The sequence below is a fragment of the Sorex araneus genome, chromosome 2 (assembly GCF_027595985.1).
Source record: "Sorex araneus isolate mSorAra2 chromosome 2, mSorAra2.pri, whole genome shotgun sequence".
NCBI classification, from domain to species: domain Eukaryota; kingdom Metazoa; phylum Chordata; class Mammalia; order Eulipotyphla; family Soricidae; genus Sorex; species Sorex araneus.
In genome coordinates this window covers 115,372,451-115,393,234 of record NC_073303.1, presented here as the reverse complement: position 1 = coordinate 115,393,234, position 20,784 = coordinate 115,372,451, and the positions used below count along the sequence as shown (strand labels likewise).

General features: G+C 34.1%; 1 protein-coding gene across 2 annotated transcripts in view; it reads right to left on the bottom strand.

Moving 5' to 3' along the window:
• CSMD3 (CUB and Sushi multiple domains 3) overlaps window positions 1-20,784 on the bottom strand; it is a 1,180,343-nt gene that overhangs the window by 92,221 nt on the left and 1,067,338 nt on the right. For both annotated transcript variants that reach the window (XM_004607658.2, XM_055125482.1), the window contains 4 exons: window positions 18,679-18,867; window positions 17,833-18,010; window positions 16,012-16,157; window positions 334-414 (listed from right to left, as the gene is read on the bottom strand). In XM_004607658.2, coding sequence (XP_004607715.2) covers window positions 334-414; window positions 16,012-16,157; window positions 17,833-18,010; window positions 18,679-18,867 — 594 coding nt within the window. The remainder of the gene's footprint in view (window positions 1-333; window positions 415-16,011; window positions 16,158-17,832; window positions 18,011-18,678; window positions 18,868-20,784) is intronic.

Sequence of the window (20,784 nt, the reverse complement as noted above, 5' to 3'; positions counted from 1 at the left end):
CTCAAACTCAAGTGTAACTCGAAGAACAATTGTTAGAACTGAAATGTCAGATTTCAAAACAACTCTTTGAAAGGAACCACCGGAATACAATTATAAATTTTAATATCTGACACTATTTTTTATTTATAAAACCTGCATGTCGAGAATTCTTTCTTTCCTAATACACATGCCTTTTTTCACTTCTGTCTATTGTTAAGAATCCTAGGCAATGTTTATCAGCTCAAGGAAAGAAGGTATATGACAGGATGGTTCTATTCTTTATTTGTATTTCTTTACTGAGAAAATTGCTCTGTAACAGGAAGTTTTCTTTGAAAGTAAGTCAATGGACTTTACCTATTTCAAATTCATCATCTTCAGTCAAGATTTCAGCATTGGGTACAGGTGGCGGAGGTTGGCACACTCTGAGCTGGTAGGCTACAAAACAGATAATATGTTTATTCCTTGTCACGTATATGGAAAAGTAATTATCAAGGTTGTGTATGATCATAAAATAAGGTTTTTATAATAAAGAATGGTTTAATCAAGAAGTATCAATTATCTATGAAATACTATTGTATTTAAGGGAATTAAATAACTTCTTTGAAGTACAAAATATTTAACATGGTCGTAATACTTACCTTTTTTTTCCCTTTTGTTTTGTTTTGAGTCTACACCCAGAGGTTCTCAGGGTGTACTGCTGACTCTGCATCAGGGATTATTATTCCTGGTGGGACTTGGGGCAACAAACGGGGCTCCTGAGACTGAACTGGGACCCTCCAAGTGAACATGCTGCTAAAAAATCTCTCCATCCCCAGTGCTTAATGTTTATTTCCTTACTTCCTACCAATATTCTAGCAATTCTTGTTAAGTGCATGATGGCACCCTGTTTGTTTGTGTGTTTTCTTTTTTTTTATTTCCTTGTATGAGTTTTCCTCTCCTTGGAATTTTATATCAATGTTTCTGTTTTTATTGTGTATTTTCTTCAAGGTACATAATAAAAACCCCCATACATATTCAAGTGCCTGGCATACAGTTATAATGGCAAACAAATATTCAGGGTCTACTGTACTAATTTGAACACATACAAATTCAATAATACTCACAAAAATGCATCTTATTCACTATTTTATGTAATTACATGATTGTTTTCATTTTTTAAATGATTAAACTGCTATATAAAGTTAATGAACTAGTCCAACTATGAGGCTCTATTGTTGAACTGATATTTGAACGATATAGTTCCGCTGAGCCTTCACTTCCTCCCCTTCCCCTTACCTCTCTCTCCCTCTCTCTTGCTTTTGTTCTCTCTGCTGAAATAGTATGTCTATGATATATCTTTGCTAAAATTCATTTTTCCACTAATCTGTATCAATTGAACAGGTTCTTATTTTATTAGCTAGGTTACTATTTGCATAACTAAAGAACACAAGGCAAAGATTTCTATGAGTTAAGCATCATGTGTGTTGCCATGTCACTGTCATTGGTTTCATTTTTATAAAATAGTAGTTATTTTAAAAATGGAAAGAAACTGAAACTATTATGAATATTAATTTTAAGATTAAATTCTTTATGCATCTTTATGTGCAAATAAAGAGAATGATGTTTAACAGACAGTAAGTTTTTCTAGAACAAAAAACTAGTACAGGGTTTATCCAGAAGCCTAGCATTTATCCAGAAGCCTACCTATGAAGAACCTCTAACTTCAAAAACAATTCTCTCAATATGGTTTCTGTAATGAGATTTTTTTACTGAAACACGAAGGGGCACCAATTAGAGCATTTAAGGAGACTCTTAGAAAGGAGACATAGGAGATACATTTGTTAGAAATAAGACTTTCAATTCTGAAAGGTAATCATGAGTAAAAGAGCATTTCCAATAGGAAAAGAAAAATGAGCAAAAACTTCAGCAAAAAATCCAAGTCACTGATTCATCATTATCTAACCAAAATCCATTTATAAAAGATTAATTGCTAATATACTTCCAAGTTACTAAGAAGAGAGAAGAGAGGAACATTTTAAAAATAAGGAGGAAGAGAAATGAATCAAGAAAAATCTGCTTCGATTTCATGTGATAAATGATCTCTTTAAACATCTCAGTTATAGTAATTTAAATGTGCATGGATATAAATTGGCATGTAAAATATCACTCTACACTAGGATTAACACCAGAGAAGAGACAATTTTCTAGAAATGACATCTATAAGAGAGAAGTTGATATTGGACTCTTGAGAGGAATTTTTAATTGAGATGCAGTACAATTTTGAAAATTGTTTTGCTATACTTAAACCTTTAAGAGGGTACAGGCACCAAAGAAAAAACTCATTAAGTTGAGTGTACGCTTGTGTGTTGGAGCCATAGGTTTGATCCCTGGCACCACATGGACTCCTGTAAAACTGACAGAGATGAACTCTGAAAACTAAGTAGGCAGTACTTTAGGAGTACCACCATGTGTGGCCCCCAAACAAGCACAGTTGGTGGGGAGTGAGGTGAGTACAATAATAAAGGTAATAGATAACTGCAAGAAGTGCCAAACAGGGGTTTGAGAAATAGTACAGTAGGTAAAGCACTTGTCTTGCATGTACCCAGACCTGAATTTGATCCCCACCACCATGTGTGTTTTAAGCTATGCCAGGAGTGATGCCTGAGCCAGGAATAAGCAACCAGATGCAGCCCTCCAAAAAAACAAAACAAAGAAAAATTGAAGTCCAAAGAAGTAATGAGAATGGGGAAGGAAGCCATACATAAGAAAAAAAATAATACGATGGTGGAAAACATTTTATTTGATTTTCATGTAGATCAGAAATCAACCCCCAAATCTAGAAAAACATACAGATGTCCATTAAGTGTATTATCTTATCACATTTGAGATGTTTTCCCTAAGTTTTGCTCGGGATCACCCTGCCCATCCCTGGCTTGGAGGCCAGGACCCCATTCCACCAGGCAGTATTTCATGCACTCCCTGTGGATGAAGGAATGCCAGAGCAACCACCATAACCTCTATCTCCCTCCTGCCAAGAGCACACCTTCCCTTTGTCCTTTTCTGCCAGAGAAACCACATAGTCATTTGCCCCGAGAGGGCACCCCAATATAATTCTCCTGTTTTTTTATTGTACTTGTCTGTCCCTCTGTCTGTAGTGGGTAGAGTCTTCAAACGTAGCATGTTCATTAGTATTCAAGCTAATTGTAAATTATTGAAGAGGATTGATACTTTTGCTTGTTTTTTTTTTTTTGGTCACACCCAGTGATGCACAGGGCTTACTCCTGGCTCAGGACTCAGGAATCACTCCTGGCAATGCTCAGGGGACCACATGGGATGCTGGGAACCAAACCCGGGTCGGCCACATGCAAGGCAAATGCTCTACCCGCTGTGCTATCGCTCCAGACTGAGGATTGATACTTTTATCAATGAAGTCCTTATAAGTATTATCATGAATGATAATACTATCTCTCCAGATAAGGGCTGGAGAGATAGTATAGAAAATTAGGGTGTTTGCCATGTACAATACTGATTTGGGTTCAATCCTATTATGCCAAATAATCCCCAAAACCTTAAAAAGAAAAATCGCTCAGTACAGAGCCAGGAGTAAGCCCTGAGCATGCCTGGGTATAGCTTCAAAACAAATTAAGCAAAAATGAAAGGATGATAGATTATCAACTATACTGGTCAAGAGTCTGATACTCAGAGATACTATTTCCCAAAGATTACTTGAGAGCTGTGAGCTTAATTTCTGTTCCTTACCAGCAGCAGTTTTATAAACTAGGAGTTATAGGGTCCTGGAAGGTCTGAGAAGATTAAATGCCTACAATTCTGTCCTCTAGATCAACACAAACAATTCTGTTCTGATCAATTTTTCAAGTTTAAATTTTGAACATTCTTTGAACAAATCCTTAATCTTGACATAAGTAATTTCACTGATTTTTTTTACTTATATTGTGATTTTGTGTGTTAATTCAGAACATTATGTCAATATAATCAACTTTTCCTCTTAGTGCTTCACTGACTACTCCCTCTCACATTACTGTTATTGCCTAATCACAGAACTCTGCTTTCTGGAACTGTAATTACACTTGTTTCAAAATCTACTGTCCTTTTATTACTAACTCATTCAACATATTGCCATCTAGACTTTTGGAAACATGACAGAGACCAATTTCCTACCTTTTCCCTAACTGAGCAATTAACTAAACACCTATCTTCCTATGCTTATAACCTATAAATAATATAGAGGACATACATTTTTTTCAGGAGATAAAGAATTCTAAACAGTCTTTCTTAAGATAACTTTCAACTCAAAAGTTCAAATCGGGATACAATGGAGAGAAATTATAGGTTCAAAATACTAGAAAATTGGATATAAACAGAAGCTTTTTTCTTTTCGGGGCTGAACTATGCAATTTTTGTTTTGTTATGATTTTAAAAAAGGGAGAGAAGGGCATAATGAAGGAAACTTTTTTCTTTTGACTCTTGGAGAAATGGAAGATAAAATCTACCTTTCTAACATATATCCTTGACTAAAGATTAATTTTCAAGGGAGGCACTCAGAGGACTGTGTAGAGGAGATCTATAAAAATATATTTACAGGCAAACATTTCTCTAAGGGACAACTCCCTTTTTTTTCTTTTAACTTATATTCTGACATTGTATGTTAATTCAGAACATTATGTCAACAGAACACACTTCTCAGAACCCGTAGTGCTTCACTAACTACTCCCTCTCACAATACTGTTATTGTCTAATCACAGAACTAATCCCCATATCTTTGCAATGGAGAAGGCAGAATTTAAACAGGCCTTGATTACAGATTCTCTCCTTGATCCTCTGAGCATCCTCTTGCGCTCACTAATATCAGTGAAGATATCTATAATTATGATTGTCTGTGTTCACCCTGTGCTCTCTGAGTAAGTAAGCCAACCTTTGTGCCTCATAAATATGCACAATTTTAATGACAACATCCCGAAGTGGATTCCCAGATGGTGTTGGAGCCAGTAAGACCGAAGTCTCCACAGAGCTCTAATGTAGTCCTGCTGGAACCACCTCTTTCTTCCAGGAATTGCCTGGAAGAATTTGGATTGATAAAGTCTGCAATAGATTCTGCCTGGCACTGCAGGTGGAGTTCCACCTGTCCACTTGGCAGCTGTCAAGTTGCACCTGAAGACCACTATGATATGCATGATATGGGACTTGATCTCCACCCTCTAAATTCCCTGGAATTTCTGGCCTCATGTAGAAATGAGGTCATGCTTTTGTAGGAAAAGAGAGTCCTAATCTCAGCCCAGTGCCTCAAATCCACTCTATGCCACCGAAGGAGAGAATTTCTTTAGAGTTTGAATAGTAGAGTAAGTGAAGGAAGACTTTGGGGAATAAGGAGAGAGAGGAAAGAAATATAAAGAGAGAGGGGGGAGAGAGTGGGGGAGAGAGGGAGTGGGGGAGAGAGAGAGAGGGAGAAACAAAGGGAGAGAGAGAGGGAGGGAGAGAGAAAGAGAGATAGAGGAGAGAGGGAAAAAGAGAGAGATGGATGGGGCTGGAGCGATAGCACAGTGGGTGCGGCTTTTGCCTTGCCGACCCGGGTTCGATGCCCAGCATCCCATATGGTCCCCTGAGCACCGCCAGGGGTAATTCCTGAGTGCAGAGCCAGGAGTAACCCCTGAGCATCGCTGGGTGTGACCCAAAAAGCAAAAGAGAGAGAGAGAGAGAGAGAGAGAGAGAGAGACAGAGACAGAGACAGAGACAGAGACAGAGATAGACAGAGACAGAAAGAATGAATTATTCAAAAGAGACCATGGGCTTCTCCAGTGGGGAAAGCACTAAGGCTCTGCATTGTAAGCTCAGATGTGGGCAGCCACAGAATAGGGAAGTAGACTGCTCATATCTGCAAAGTTTCGTTCACAAGCTCCCTTATACCTGACTGCTACCAATCAGGACTTTCTATGCAGGGAAGAGTATGTTCCTAGGGTACTACCAGGAGTAAATTTTAAATTTTTGGCAGATCTCTCTCACTTTCCTACCGTAACCTTTTGTTCCTCCTGAAACTTCTTTCTAGAAGGGCAAATTCTTCTTTAGGGTGTCTCAGTCCCTGAATGTCCAAAAGGGGTGCTGCCCTCATGTCCTTAGACTGCCTCAGAGTTCCAGTGATAGGGCAACTTCTGTAGGAAAAGTAACCCCCACCCAATGCATCAGCTGCTTGCCTGCTTCTATTTTCCCAGAAAAATATTACTAAGTGTAGACTATTACTAAGTATAGACTGTTTCATCACACAAAGTCCTCTGTATGAAATCAGATCCCTACTTCTTTCTGTAGTTTATTCTACAGCATAAACTGGCCAATCTCGAGTCCTAACTCATAATTTGTTTGCTTGTCTGAAAGCTGTTGGTTTCCATTCAGCTGCTTCTGTGATTTTTGGACTCCATTTCAAGTTGGAGTACCGTATTGAATGGTGCCATTTCAAGTTATGTCTTTACTGGAATCTCAGATTGCGGTTGGAAAATAGAGTTGTTGTAGACATACTGAGTTAAGTTAAAATCCTAATGATTTCGGAGGGCCTTTGAATCAATATAACAGCCTAGAAAAGAAGACATAAAGATGGACTCTGAGAAAAGGCGTGTGGTGGCAAATTGAGACTACAATGACCCGTTTAAGGAATGCCAAAGATCAGCAGAAGCAGGAAATGGCAAGAAGGACCCTTACCGACGTTCGGCCTGGACCTCTCACTCTTTTAATTTCATACTTCTAATGTCCATAACTATTACCTGTAAATATGTTTGTTAAAATCTCCTATTTTATAATACTCTGAATCTGCAGTCCTTTAAACTAGTGTATCTGTATCATTAAATTTACCTATGGGATGTCTCTTCTTTTTATCTGTGGTGCAATCCTCTTACTCCCTGAAATGATGAGAGTTCAGATTGTAATCATTTGGAATACTGTGTGTATAAAGTACTCTGCAGTGTACTCTATGTTAAATATTTTAAATAATCATCAAATTGCTACATCGAGATCACTGTATCACTGTATTACTGTCATCCGTTGCTTATCGATTTGCTCGAGTGCGCACCAGTAATGTTTCCATTCTGAGACTTTTTTGTTACTGTTTTTGTCATATCAAATATGCCAACAGGTAGCTTGCCAGGCTCTGCTGTATGGGCGAGATACTCTCTGTAGCTTGCTGGGCTAACTGAGAGGGGCGGAGGAATTGAACCTGGGTCAGCTGCATGTCTGGCAAACATCCTACCATTCTGCTATTGCTCCAACTCTACATCATGATATATGTAAAAATATACTCATAGCTAGAAAAAAAATACAGAATTTCAGAGTGTTTGATTCCTTTGCTTAGAGTACATGGCCAAAATTTGAACTTATTTCTGTTTGAAAACAAAAGTCATGCTTTCTCCATCATTTACAAGCCAAGAAACTTTTACTAGATAATTATTCTGATGCCACCATTTCCCTGTTATCAATTCATAGTGGCTTTCATAGCCTATAGATTTAGTTTATAATCCTCAACAAAGTAAAATTTATTAACTTAATTCTTAACAATCTATCATGGGAATCTGCTATATTTCAAGTAAACTTTGTCTCATGCCTTGTATTTGCCAAATTAATTCCCGGCTTTAAATCCTAATTTTAGACTGTTTCCAGCCCAGGTATTGACAAAATATTAAGTGGTATTTTAGTATTTTTATATTGTTTTCTTTTGAATTATTCCACTTTAATTGATTAATGTGTCAACTCTTGTTTCAAATTTAGTTTGTATGGGCCACCATATACATACATACTTACATTTTTCTATAATCTAAAGTATACAAGTATAGTTTATACACATATGTATATACATATGTGTGTACAATACTGTACAATATTGTCATCCCTTTGCATATCAATTTGTTCAGAGTGGGCACCAGTAACATCTTTCATTGAGAGACTTATTGTTATTGTTTTTGGCATATCCAAAACGCACAGGTAGCTTGCCAGGCTCTGCCTTGCAGGCTCCATACTCTCAGTAGCTTGCTGGGCCCTCTGAGAGGGGCGGAGGAATAGAACATGGGTTGGCCACGTGAAAGGCGAAAGCCCAACTGCTGTGCTATCACTCCAGTCCACATATGTGTATACACACACACACACACACACACACACACACACACACACACACACACACACACACACATATATATATATATATATATATATATATAAAGTGAGAAAGATTGGGGGAGAGAGAGAGGGATGACTATATCCTTGACATGATATTATATCTACTGGAAAGGCAATGATAAATAGTATATATTATACTCCTATTCACACTAACAGATTTTAGAAAATTAAAACTTGTTGAAGCAAGGTGTGCTTATTTGTGTAGGGGTAAAAAACGTACAGAGAAAGATAATCCAGACCAATAGAGCAAACAGCAGGTATAAGAACAGTGAAAAAGGAAGACCAGCAGAAATGGAGTGCAGAATCCAGAAAAGAACACAAAAGGATGAGGAGAGGCCAGCTGGGTCTAAATTTGCAGCAGTCTATGGGCCGTTATTTGGATCTACTTAGTTTTATTTAAAGCCAATGGAAAACTTGTAAAACTTTTTTTTTTCTTTTTGGGTCACACCCGGCAATGCACAGGTGTCTCTCCTGGCTCTGCACTCAGGAATTACTCCTGACCATATGGGATGCTGGGAATCGAACCTGGGTCAGCTGCGTGCAAGGCAAATGCCCTACCCTCTGTGTTATTGCTCCAGCCCCAGAAGTTTGAAGTCTAAGAAAAAGATAATCATATTCATCCTTGGAAAATGTAACATTTTTGATTATAGGAGATAAAATGAAACACAACTGGAAGGGCTAACCATGGATACTTCAAAGTTATAAAAATATGAAACTGTATTTTTTCACGAATTCATGCTAAACTTTGCAAATTCAAATATGCCCCAACCTAATCCTTACTATAGTCTCTTCATCACATGTTTTGCAGGGTAACATTTATAAGCATGCCTAAACTGATGTTCTATATACTGTTGTCTCATTTCTTAAAGCCTATCCTCTAACACTTTTATAAATGTCCACAGATGGCTGAAATATATACATTTTCTCAGATTATACTACTTAGGATTGACTATTTTGTTACTGTGGTTTATATTTTTTTCCAACTAGCAATTCTCATAATATGTAAGAAAAGACTATTACCTATTTATTTTCCTCCTCTAAGTTATTAGAGAATATATTAAAATGTAAATATAAATATAATACACATATATTTTAATATAATATATATTCTTAATTTTTCTAGCATGTGAGGATCATAAATCAAACACGTAGTGACTGAAGGAAATAATAGAGAACCCAGCAAGATACTTTGCTTTTCTAAGGCTGTTTCTACAAAACCAACCAACCACACCAGAAATTGTATGTTCTCTAAATTGTGATTATGTTGGTGAGTAATGACATTTGAGTACGATGCATTCTGATTTATTATTTACTTGAGAGGCAAAGAGCCTGTATTCAAATTTGGCTGTGTTACTGATGAGTTCCTTTAGTTGCTAATTATCTTGATTGTTGTATATGTGTGCGTGTGAATGTGGCTGTGTGAGTGTGTCTGTGTGTGTGTATGTGTGTGTATGCATGTGTGTTCATACCCTACTAAGCAGTGTTCAGGGCTTACCCATGGCTCAACACTGAGGGTTCACTCCTGGGTAGCACTCAGGGGACAATATGGAGTGCCAGGGTCAAACCCAGGTCAGCGACATGTCAGGCAAACCTATTACACGGTCCAAACTTGCTAATTATCTTAGGTTTAGTTTCTTAAGATTTCAGTTTTCTCATTTGCAAAATAAACATAGAACTATGATTAAATCAATGTATTATGAGTTTACAGTATATTATTATTTTTAAAATGCTGTTTCACATATCCTATTGTTCAAAGGGAAAATATATTCCAAGTTTGTAAAAGGTCAACATGAGAATGACCGTTATGATGGCTTTTGCATACTGCACATATATAATGCCAGTCTAATATGGGCTTATTAAAAAGGCACTTCTCATGAAATCAAAATTAAGATTTTGAATGCTCGCTGAATTCTAAAGAGAGAAAATAATCAATTTTTTTCCATTTTGGTGAAAAATAGGCCAGTGAGCTGACATGAAACATAGGTTTCATACTTTATAAATATTACTTTTGCTCATTAATATTTATAAGCTGTTTCTCAGTCAATGTAGAGAAGAATCTCGGAATTTAAGAGAATATGTTAATCACTTGATTTAGAGATAAAACAATACACAAGAATGGACAAATATGAAGCCACTCAGTATTTCTGTAGCAACGAAATAACAGAATTATAACAAACAAAGTCACGAGGAAATCTAGATTATTCATAAGAAAATTCCAACATATGTGGAATTAATTGACTTTCCCCTTGAAGTCATCTAATTGAATAATCTATTCTTAGTAATAAGTCTATGAGAGTCCGAAAAGTTGCATGTCAAAGGTCTGTTCTATATGGATGTGTGACCATATATTCATAGATGTCAGAACACATCAATAGTGACAATCTGTTTTGTCCTCTATTTTACTTCCCTATTCATTGCCATAGTTCATTTTATTTTTTGCTATGAAGGGTGGCAATAGCTGCCTTTAACTATCACTTCAAATCACTCTACATTTTGAAAAGAAAGGAAAACAGAATACATGTCCTGTCTGCTGTCAGCTTGGAACCGGTTTGACTAATAAGTTACGATCTTCGATTGAACAAGGGACGTATTACTAATGATTAGGATCACAACTAATCATTCTTCAGCCTTGTTGAAACAAGACAAAAACAAAACTTTTCTGTCATCACATCGAAGCACAGAACCCCAAACCAAAACAAAACACACTATCTAAACCAGAAATTGACCGAGAAAGGGTCTTCAATCATATACGCAAATGGGGGTAGATGCTGCTTCCATACTAATATAGTTTCCATGGGTTTTCTTTATTTCAACTACTTTCAGAAAGAAACAAAAAGGATAACCACTGATAGTATTAATTCACTTTTCTAAAACCATCCAAGCCCAGGGAAATCCATGTTTCCTTGAAACTTTCCCAAACTATCTTGCACAACCCAAATCCTATAAATAATCTCCCCTATAAACCTAATTGAGATGCCATAGGTTCCTAATGGTCTATTTATTCACTTGTTACAAGAAGTCCAATGTGCTTTGTTTTGGGTCATACCCAGAAGTGCTCAATATTAACTATTGACTCAGTACTCAGGAGTCACTCCTGGCACTGCTTGGGATAAACCTGAGGTCAGCCACAATACAAATACAAAGCCCTGTACTTTCTCAGGTCACTGCTTATGTGTATTTTGTTAGACCCCTTGTGCTTAATGAAAGTTCCTGATGAAATTTGGCTAGCAGCACTAATGGTAAGTTATTGTAAAAATTAAAATACCATATTTATCAAGTGGGTTTGCAATACAGAAAAAATAGTTGAAATATAATATTTTGAAATGAGTTTAGTCTTTTAACTATCCATTTTAGTAATAATTATTTTCTTCAATAATTTTTATCAATTTTGATTTTACCTCATAATATATATGAATATATACATTATTAACATATATTTATTTTGTGCTATGTCATAAATGCGTATACATATATTATATGTTGAAGTATTGCTCATATCCCCTCTAAACATCACACTGTGAAACATTTATAAGGCCATTTTTCTTTTACTGAAATAAAAAAGTAAGTAAAGCAAAGGGGTCACACTGTTCAAAGCATTAGTGATCTATGTTTTGTGAAAAAATGTGTCCCTTATTTTAAAAAACTAAGCATGCCTAAACTACCTGAGGCTATGTTATCCTACACCTTATAGCTGCAGCAATCATTTAAGGATGATTTATTTTGGAGTTCAGCATTTGTCTTTCCAATACAGCATTTATTGTAAATCACAACATAACCTGAAAAGAAGACCTAGAAGAGCTACAGATCTTTCAAATACATTTCTTAAATGTCCTCTGGATGCCAAGATATAATCAACTCATTCTTAAATAAAATGATGTTCCAATAATAGAAAGTGATGAAAAATTCATGTTATTAAACTATATGCTAAGAAAATCTTCTGATGTATATTAAAACTTATATAAAATTTATATAAACTGTAAAACTGATGTTAGAAATTGAGGTGCCGTGAGTACTAATATAGCTTTAAAGTGATATGTAAAACATTTTAAAGAATAATAAGTTTGGATATATTAATATGCTCTTACAGTTTTAATGACATAAATCAGTTCCCAAAGAAACACTATTTTTAAAGCATGAAAGGCCAGGAATCTTGATAGAATACAGAAGAATACAACAGGCTGCAATATACTACTAATATACTGTTAGCTTGTATATCTGGGAAAGAAAGAACTAAGAAATCTGAACCTCCATATTGTAATTAGGTGGACTATGTCCTTGCAAATTCTGTGGCCTACTATCTTGCTAGAATTGAAAGTACATTTTTCTAATTTTATAGAGAACAGTAGATCTAGGTATCACAAAATATATAACCTATGTAAAGACCAGTATAGGACATGTTTGGCACTAAGTATCTCAAAACATTAAGCTATTTATGATTTTTATGAATTATTACTACAATTATTCATTTAAGAATTGATTTTTAGGTGGCAGGCAGTATTTTAACTTCCAGGGAAGACTTAACATTTATTAATTCTCTAACATTACATATATAATAATATTTTATCTTAGAAGTGATTTTATTATGAAAATGTGTGTTGTTGAATTACTATAAAATTTAGAAATAATACATAGAAAGCACCTAGCATAAAACAAAGAATAATAGTGCATCTTCAGGAAATGGGAGATATAGTTATTTTGTGACTATTAGAGAAATTCTGTTGAAACAGTTTTTATGGAATTGATTGTGACTGAGAATGGCTTTATTTGCTTAAAACCAATACCAAAATTTTTATTTTATTGTTGTTGTTGTTTTGGTGTTACACACTGCTGTACTCAGTTCTGGCTTTGTACTCAGGGACAACTCTTGGCTGTTTGGGGAACCTTATGTTATGTTAGGAATGGTACGTGGGTTGGTTGTGTATGAGGCAAGACCCTTACTAGTTTCTCTAGTAAGAAGCTCTAGTTTCTGGTATGCCCCAACAACCCAAACCTGACTCATAGAAAATATTTTTAAAACTGGCTCACTATCAAAGAATTGCAATTTTAGATATAGAGAGAAGAAAATATTGCCTCAGAAAAAGAAATATAATTATCTGAGATAAAGTGCACCCACATTTATGCCTGTCTTATTTGTTTTTATTGCACAGAACTTTCATTTTGAAAGCTTTTTATGAATGTTGTTTTTGATCATGAAAAACTTTATGAAAGTGATGTTTTATAAGAGGCAGAAGGATGGAAAGAAGTGGTAAAAGAATTCAAATCATAGTTTAAAACAACAACAACAGAGTTTTCTCTTTTAAATATGCTAAAAGGAACCTGAAGTGCTCACAATGACCTTAAGAAATTATATGAAAATATCAACCTGATCAAACTTATAGTTAAATATGCATTTTTTTTATAAAAAAATCCGCTTTTAACTATATGGCAGACCTAGGGAAAGGAGTTATTAAAGCAATATTTTCTTAAATGGACAAAAAGAATAAACTATTCTAATTTTAGTGTGCTTAATCAGCTTAAAATAGTGTCACATTGCATACTATTTTCTTATTTTACTAATAAGAAAATATCAAGAAACTGAGTAAATTTTTAATTTTTGATGACTGTAATATAGCTCATTTTAGCACAGGTATTGCTATGGAAATTTAGCATAGAGTACAAGTACTGTATTTTGTGTTAAATGTTATTAATTTTATTAACATTGTTCTGGAGACGCACTTTTGTTTTTGTAATTGCAGAAAGAAACTCATCTATGTTACTATAAAATAACCTTTTTAAAGTGTCACTCATGTGACCCAAATTCAAATATTTTAAATAGTATATCCATATCCAGTATGAATCTAAGGTATCATTAACTAATCATCTAATAAAGAAAATGAGATGATGTTAAGACTATATTGTGATTAGTGACCTCCACTAGGCCCTCATTGCTGTTAGATTCACACTACGCATAAATTCACATGCCATACTGCAATTAAGTTCTCAGAGTTGGAAAAAATAATATGGGTAATCATAGACAGCAGTGACCTTTATAATTTCAAAGAACAGAATTGAGGGGAATGACTTAAAGAACTAAGGGTGAGTAATCAATCAACAATAGTTACTGTGGAGGTAAAGAATTCATTTAAAATATGCAGCTTCCGGAGGAAGTAAGAGAATGAATCTGATCCAATTCAGAGTCAGAATTAGAGAAAAGAATTGTGAGCAAAATGATAGGGTAGCTTTAAATTTCACTTGATGTAGGCATCATGCCTTCTTGAAAACACAAGTCAGCACGAAAGCAGAGATCTTATTAAAACAGTAACAATGATCTTACCCCATGAGAGAAGACATCTGTGATTTTTAAGCATGAATCCTGTCTATAATCTGAAGTTTCAAAGTGTACATAAAATTCCCAATGATAGAGGCTGGAGCGATAGCACAGTGGGTACGGCATTTGCCTTGCACGAGGCTGACCCAGGTTCGATTCCCAGCATCCCATAGGGTCCCCTGAGCACCAACAGGAGTAATTTCTGAGTGCTTGAGCCTGGAATAACCTGTATGCATTGCAGAGTGTGACCCCCCGCAAAAAAAAATTCCCAATGATACTGATTGAAAGATCAGATTATTGTTCCTCACTGGAAAACTTAAAGTATCAACCAAAATAGCTCTTAAGTAATACAATGTGTGAAATTGTATACTGTGTAGGATAAGGAACAGCTGGAATTTACTCTGCTAGTCATTCTGCTAACTTGATTATTCGCTGTTTTCAATTCTCAATGGATAACAGTACTTAATTGGGTTGAATTACATAAATTGTCAATATTTGGCATTTTTGACCAGAATTTAATGCAGTTTAATGTATTAGAGCAATGAAAGTCATTTCTATGTGTACTATCTCATAAATTATATATTATTTTAGTAGTCCTATCAGCAGTCTTACTGTCTTAACTTTAATTTAAAAAATTATATATAGGCCACATCTAAGTTGCTCAGGCCCTGTGGTCAGGATTGATTCTTGGCTGATTCAACCTAGCATTAGCCACATGAAAGGCAAGGGCCTTACCTCCTGTGCTACTTCTTGCCCTCCTCCCCCCACCACCCCCCACACACTCCATTTCCTTTTCTTTTTATAGTTAAAGAAAGGAGGAAGGGTGAGAGGCAACTAGTCCAAAGGTAAATGGGAAAACAAGGAACTAAATACATATATTTTCTTACTTATTATAATGTTAATTATAATTTTAACATTAATAACTGAAAAAGCTGCACAAAAGTCAAGTAAAATTGATTTACTGTTAGAATATATTGCATAGCATATTTTCACATAACTCCATAAAAATTCACATTTGTAAAAAGTTAATGGTACAAAGAGATGACTTGTCTCTACAAGTGTTAAAATTGATGTTGTTCATGAATTATTCTACAGGAATAAAAGCTATGAACTTAATGATTTAGAAAGTCACTTCAAAACTGTAAGATTCTAGAACAGATATATTATTGAAACAAGAATATAAATGAATAATGTGATCCAAAACATAAAGTTATTAGATGCTAATTTTAGAAAGACAAACAGCAGTATGAATAAACATTTTGCATTGAAAATCTATTGATGTCACAAAATTACTTGCAATAAAATATGAACAGCTGGTTCACTTTTATGGTTTCCATACAAAAAATGATTATTTCTCTACTACATAATTACTGACTGATTTATTTCCTATTTCTATGCAATTGCATTTTAATATCTCTAAAGCCTGAGAAGGGGTCATTTTTTGCAAGTAAATTTAGTTAAAATGACAAAAAAGCATAGAATTTTAGTACCTTTTCAATTATTTGTGGAATGAATGATATTAATTATTTTAGGACAATTTTAGACAGGATCAGTACAAACTTTTAAATTATACTAACCATGATAACTGAGCACAAAAAAGCCACTTGTTGTGAAATCACTGTGGAATTTGATCAGGATCTGATTTGAAGTGCTGTAGACTGATTCCAAAGCAGTATTGCCACTGAATTGCCCAATCTGAGGTGAGTTTTGGTCTGGTCCATCCCTAGAAGAGGGAGAACATCAAGGAAATAAAAGAAGAGACTGAGATATATTTTTGGGAACATCTTATGACAAAAGTAATAAAAGTACTACCCAAGAAGTGACAAAGATGTAAGAGATTAAACAACAAGTGAATACCAAATTATAATGGATTTTTTTTTGTTTATTTAGGTGATAACATGTTTTAAAATAAGAAGAAGAAAAATATATCACACTCGTACCTATATCAAATATATCCATTTTAGCTAAAACTGATTAAATTATCTTTGGTTTCATTATAACACATAACTTCTGAAATTCTTGAGGTTCAAATCCCTTCCCTTTATTTTTTAGCAACAAACTTCATATCCAGTAAATTTAGAAGGAATTTTAGAAATATTACAGTAGCTCTGTTAACCAACTATCAATAACTCATTCAATGATTTTTTTGACAAACTGATTTGATTGTCGTTTTAAGTATCAGCAATGCTATATTATTATTATAATACTTCAAAATAAATTCTTTCTTTGGTGCAATGTAATGTTTCACTTTTTACTGAATCACCATAAGATACACAGCTACAAAGTTCAAGCCATACAATGTTCCAACCCCAACTCTCCACCAGTGTACATTTCCAACCACCAATGGTCCCAGTTTCCCCCTCTCAACCCCAGAAACTTCTCTCACTATCTTTCTTTTTAGTCATTGTGGTTTGGAGTTCAGGTACTGAAAGGTTATCATGTATAGCACTTTACCTCTTTTCAGTGCTTAGTTCTTTGTCTAGAGTGATTATTTACTACTATCACAGCAGTCACTTCTCTGTCCTAGCGGCACTCGTCCTGACCCCATCCCCTTGTGATAAGCTTCCAACCATGGACCATCCTCTTGACCTTCAATTCTATTGACTATGGGTATAGTTTCATACTATGGTTTTTGTTTGTTTGTTTGTTTTGCTTTTTTTAATAACCTGCTAATGAATGCAATCATTCTATGGCTGTTCCACTACTTCTGAATCAACTCTTCCAGCATGATATTCTCCATCCACATATAAGCAAATTTCACGACTTTATTTTCCTGGCTGCATAGTTTTCCACTGTGCGCTTGTACCATAGTTTCTTTATCCAGTCATCTACTCTTAGGCACTTGGTTTGTTTCCAGATTCTGGCTATTGCGAACAGTGCTGCAATGAACATAGAAGTGCAGATGGCTTTTCTGTTATGTGATTTGTAGGGCTCCTAGGGTTTATTTCTAGGAGGGGTACTGCTGGGTCATATAAAAGTTCAATTTCAAGTTTTAAAGAAATGTCCATCTTATTTTCCAAAAATATCTTAAATCAAATATACAAATTATGTATTTCAATTCAGGCTTTAAAAATTTTATAGCTATTTTAATAGATAACATTGAAAAACAGTGATATTAATTTCCTGTACTATAAGTGCGTTATAACCTATTGACTTTTTTCTTCTAAGAAGTCATCTTACAGACAAATAAGTTCAAACTTTTTTTTCTTATTTATGTTCTTCTTCAAAACACATGATCTCACCCTCAGTTATTTATAACAACTCAAATATCAGCATATAATTTACACAGAGCATTGTGATATGTTTTCATTCCTAACTTGTTTCACTGATTTTATATGCTTGTGTTTATGTATCTATGCACACACCCTGTGTAACCAATAATAATGGTTCTAGCTTACCACACAGTAATGAAATCATAGATTGGCTCTGTTTGAAGGACAGTAAAATTGATGTATATTCCATTCCCAGGGGGTACTCTTACAAGCCAAAAACAATCTTGAAAGTTGGGATATTCATCAGGATATCCAGGAGAGTAAATGGTGCCATTCATTGCAGTTATATTACCTCCACAAAGAGCTAAAAAACAAAATAAAAATGTGAAAATAAAACAATAATAAACTGATTACTGAAGAAAAGAGAAACACTTTTTAACCACTTCATCAGAACAAACTATACTCAGTTGTGAAATGTAAAATAAAATTGATAATTCTTCTAATATATATTTACATACGCAAATAAATTAGTTTTATTTTTCCATATGACATGCTACAAATTTAGTAGTATCTATCACTTATTCAGTAAATTCTGTTGTCTACTCTTATTTCAAATTTTTATTATAATAATTTTTACTTCTATTTATTACATATGTATAGTGCCTAATATAATAATTTTATTCAAAATATTTTTATAAAAATAATTCAAATTTAGAAGCACTATCTGCATAATTTTATATATAAATGATCATTAAACACATGCATGACAGAGATAGACATACTCATAGGAGAAACTCCAATGTGTAAATCAACTTTATTTTTATTATCAATGGGGGAATTTAATATTTCTACCAATAATAATAAAATTTATACATTAAAGGTCATTAGGGAGTTGGGTATTCACCACTATTTTTCAACTGAAATGTCATATATATTTCTCACATTTCTTGAAGAGAAAAATGAAATTGTGCCAAAATAATAATCACCAAATATGGAGTTATTATCTAAATTCGCTTCAAGTTAGAATCATACCTTCACACCTAGGAAGTGGATGGTTCCAATTACGACTGACTCCATGAAGGCAAGTGAGAGCTGAATTTCCAATGAGTGTATATCCAGGAAAACATTCAAATGATATTGTTTGACCCACAGTAAAATCATTGCCAATTACAAAACCATTCCGAAATGGGCGTGGATCAGGACAGCTTTGCAACTGATAGGCTGGGGGAAAAAATCAAGACATATTAATTTTCCAAAATTTGAAAGACAACAGATGGCCCTATTCACAACTTGCAAAATAGTTTCAGTCGTAGTTATATTTTCACTATAAATTGAGGTTCAGGATAAACCCATGACAGTAAAACATAAATTTATTCTCATTTCTCTGATTTGCAGACTTAAAATTCTAGTACAACTCATAAAAATGGTGCTTCTTTACCCACTTATGCAATCTATCTAAATTTCAAGTTTTAAAGAAAGTATAATCTGTCCTCACACCCACAATTTTAATCAAACATAATCTGATTCTTTTACAGAGGACATGATTGCTTCTTGGCTACATTTCGTGTATATAAAATAGAATAACATGTGTATCAAATTACAAACTTTAATTTTTTTCTGACTAATTTTTCACTAGAAGAAACAAACCATAACACTCTATTGGGTTCCTAAAAAATGTTTTGTAATAACACAAAGTTATAGAAAAAACATTGATGTACTTTATGCTTCAGCTATTGTATTTTGGCATTAGGATCTAACTGAATATTTATCCATTCTTACTTCCCTTGTATATTCTACACAAGATAACACAACCACTAGTTTATTGGACATAATACCTTGTTCTCAATTTTTAACAGTTTGTATTTAATATTGTGAAATAATTTTTGACTCTATGACAATGATACATTCCTATCTTATATTTGATACTATTTTTAAAAAGTTCAAATTTTATTACCAGTATTACAATTTAAATTATTAACAATCAATGATTACTTTGTTACTGAAATGTAAATATCTCCAAACAAAACATTATATTTGAATATAAATATGTTTTCTGTAGTTAAATACAATAAATAATATTTTCTGAACTGAAATTCAAATCACATAGGAACAAATTCTTGTAAAATGTTAAATACTTTTACTTTTACTCTGCATTTTATCTGCATTAATGTTCTACACAACAAGAATTCAAAATAAGAGTCCTTATTCCATTTACAAAACGGGAATAATAATTTCATCATTAATAGTTGAAATACATCATTTGAAAAAGCAACTTCCTTTTAATTCGTATTTAAAAGATAAATTGAAATTTAAAAGTATATACTATACAGTTTTTAAGAAATCCAATAAAATGGGGCTGGAGAGATAGCATAGCGGGTAGGGCGTTTGCCTTGCACTCGGCCGGCCCGGGTTCGATTCCCAGGATCCCATAATTGTCCCCTGAGCACTGCCAGGAGTAATTCCTGAGTGCAAAGCCAGGAGTAACCCCTGTGCATCACTAGGTGTGACCCAAAAAGCTAAAATAAAAAGAAATCCAATAATATTGCCTAAAATAATGACAGAGTAACACAATTTTGGAACCAAGTCAAAATTTTCAGTGAAATTGTATATTTAATTACATACTCTGCATATTGCTAAAATTCACTAAGTCCAACCACAAAATTATTCAAAAATAATTCCAATGTTGTCTAAATAAATATATTTCTTTAAAATGCTATTTGGGGGCTGGATTGATACTATAATGGGTGAGGTGCTAGCTTTGCACATGGCCCCCACATGGGTTCAAGAGTTTGCCAGGAGTGATTCCTGAGCACAGAACCAGGAGGAAGCCCTCAGTACTTCTGGGAATGGTCCAAATGCCAGAAACATAATTATTAAAAAGTTTTTCAATACTCTACTGCACATTTGTAATAAAACATAAAATGTTTAAATATTTGACAGGATTCACTAATAATAAGCAGCAGTAATGAATATATTTCTGATTCATGGGAATATATAATTTATAATATAAATTATACTGATAAAATTAATGTAATTTATGCTTTTTTATAATAATAATTCTGTTTTTTCAAGGATTCATTAATAAAAATATACACTTACTGAAATTTAAGTTCTATGTTGTACATTCATATGAGAACA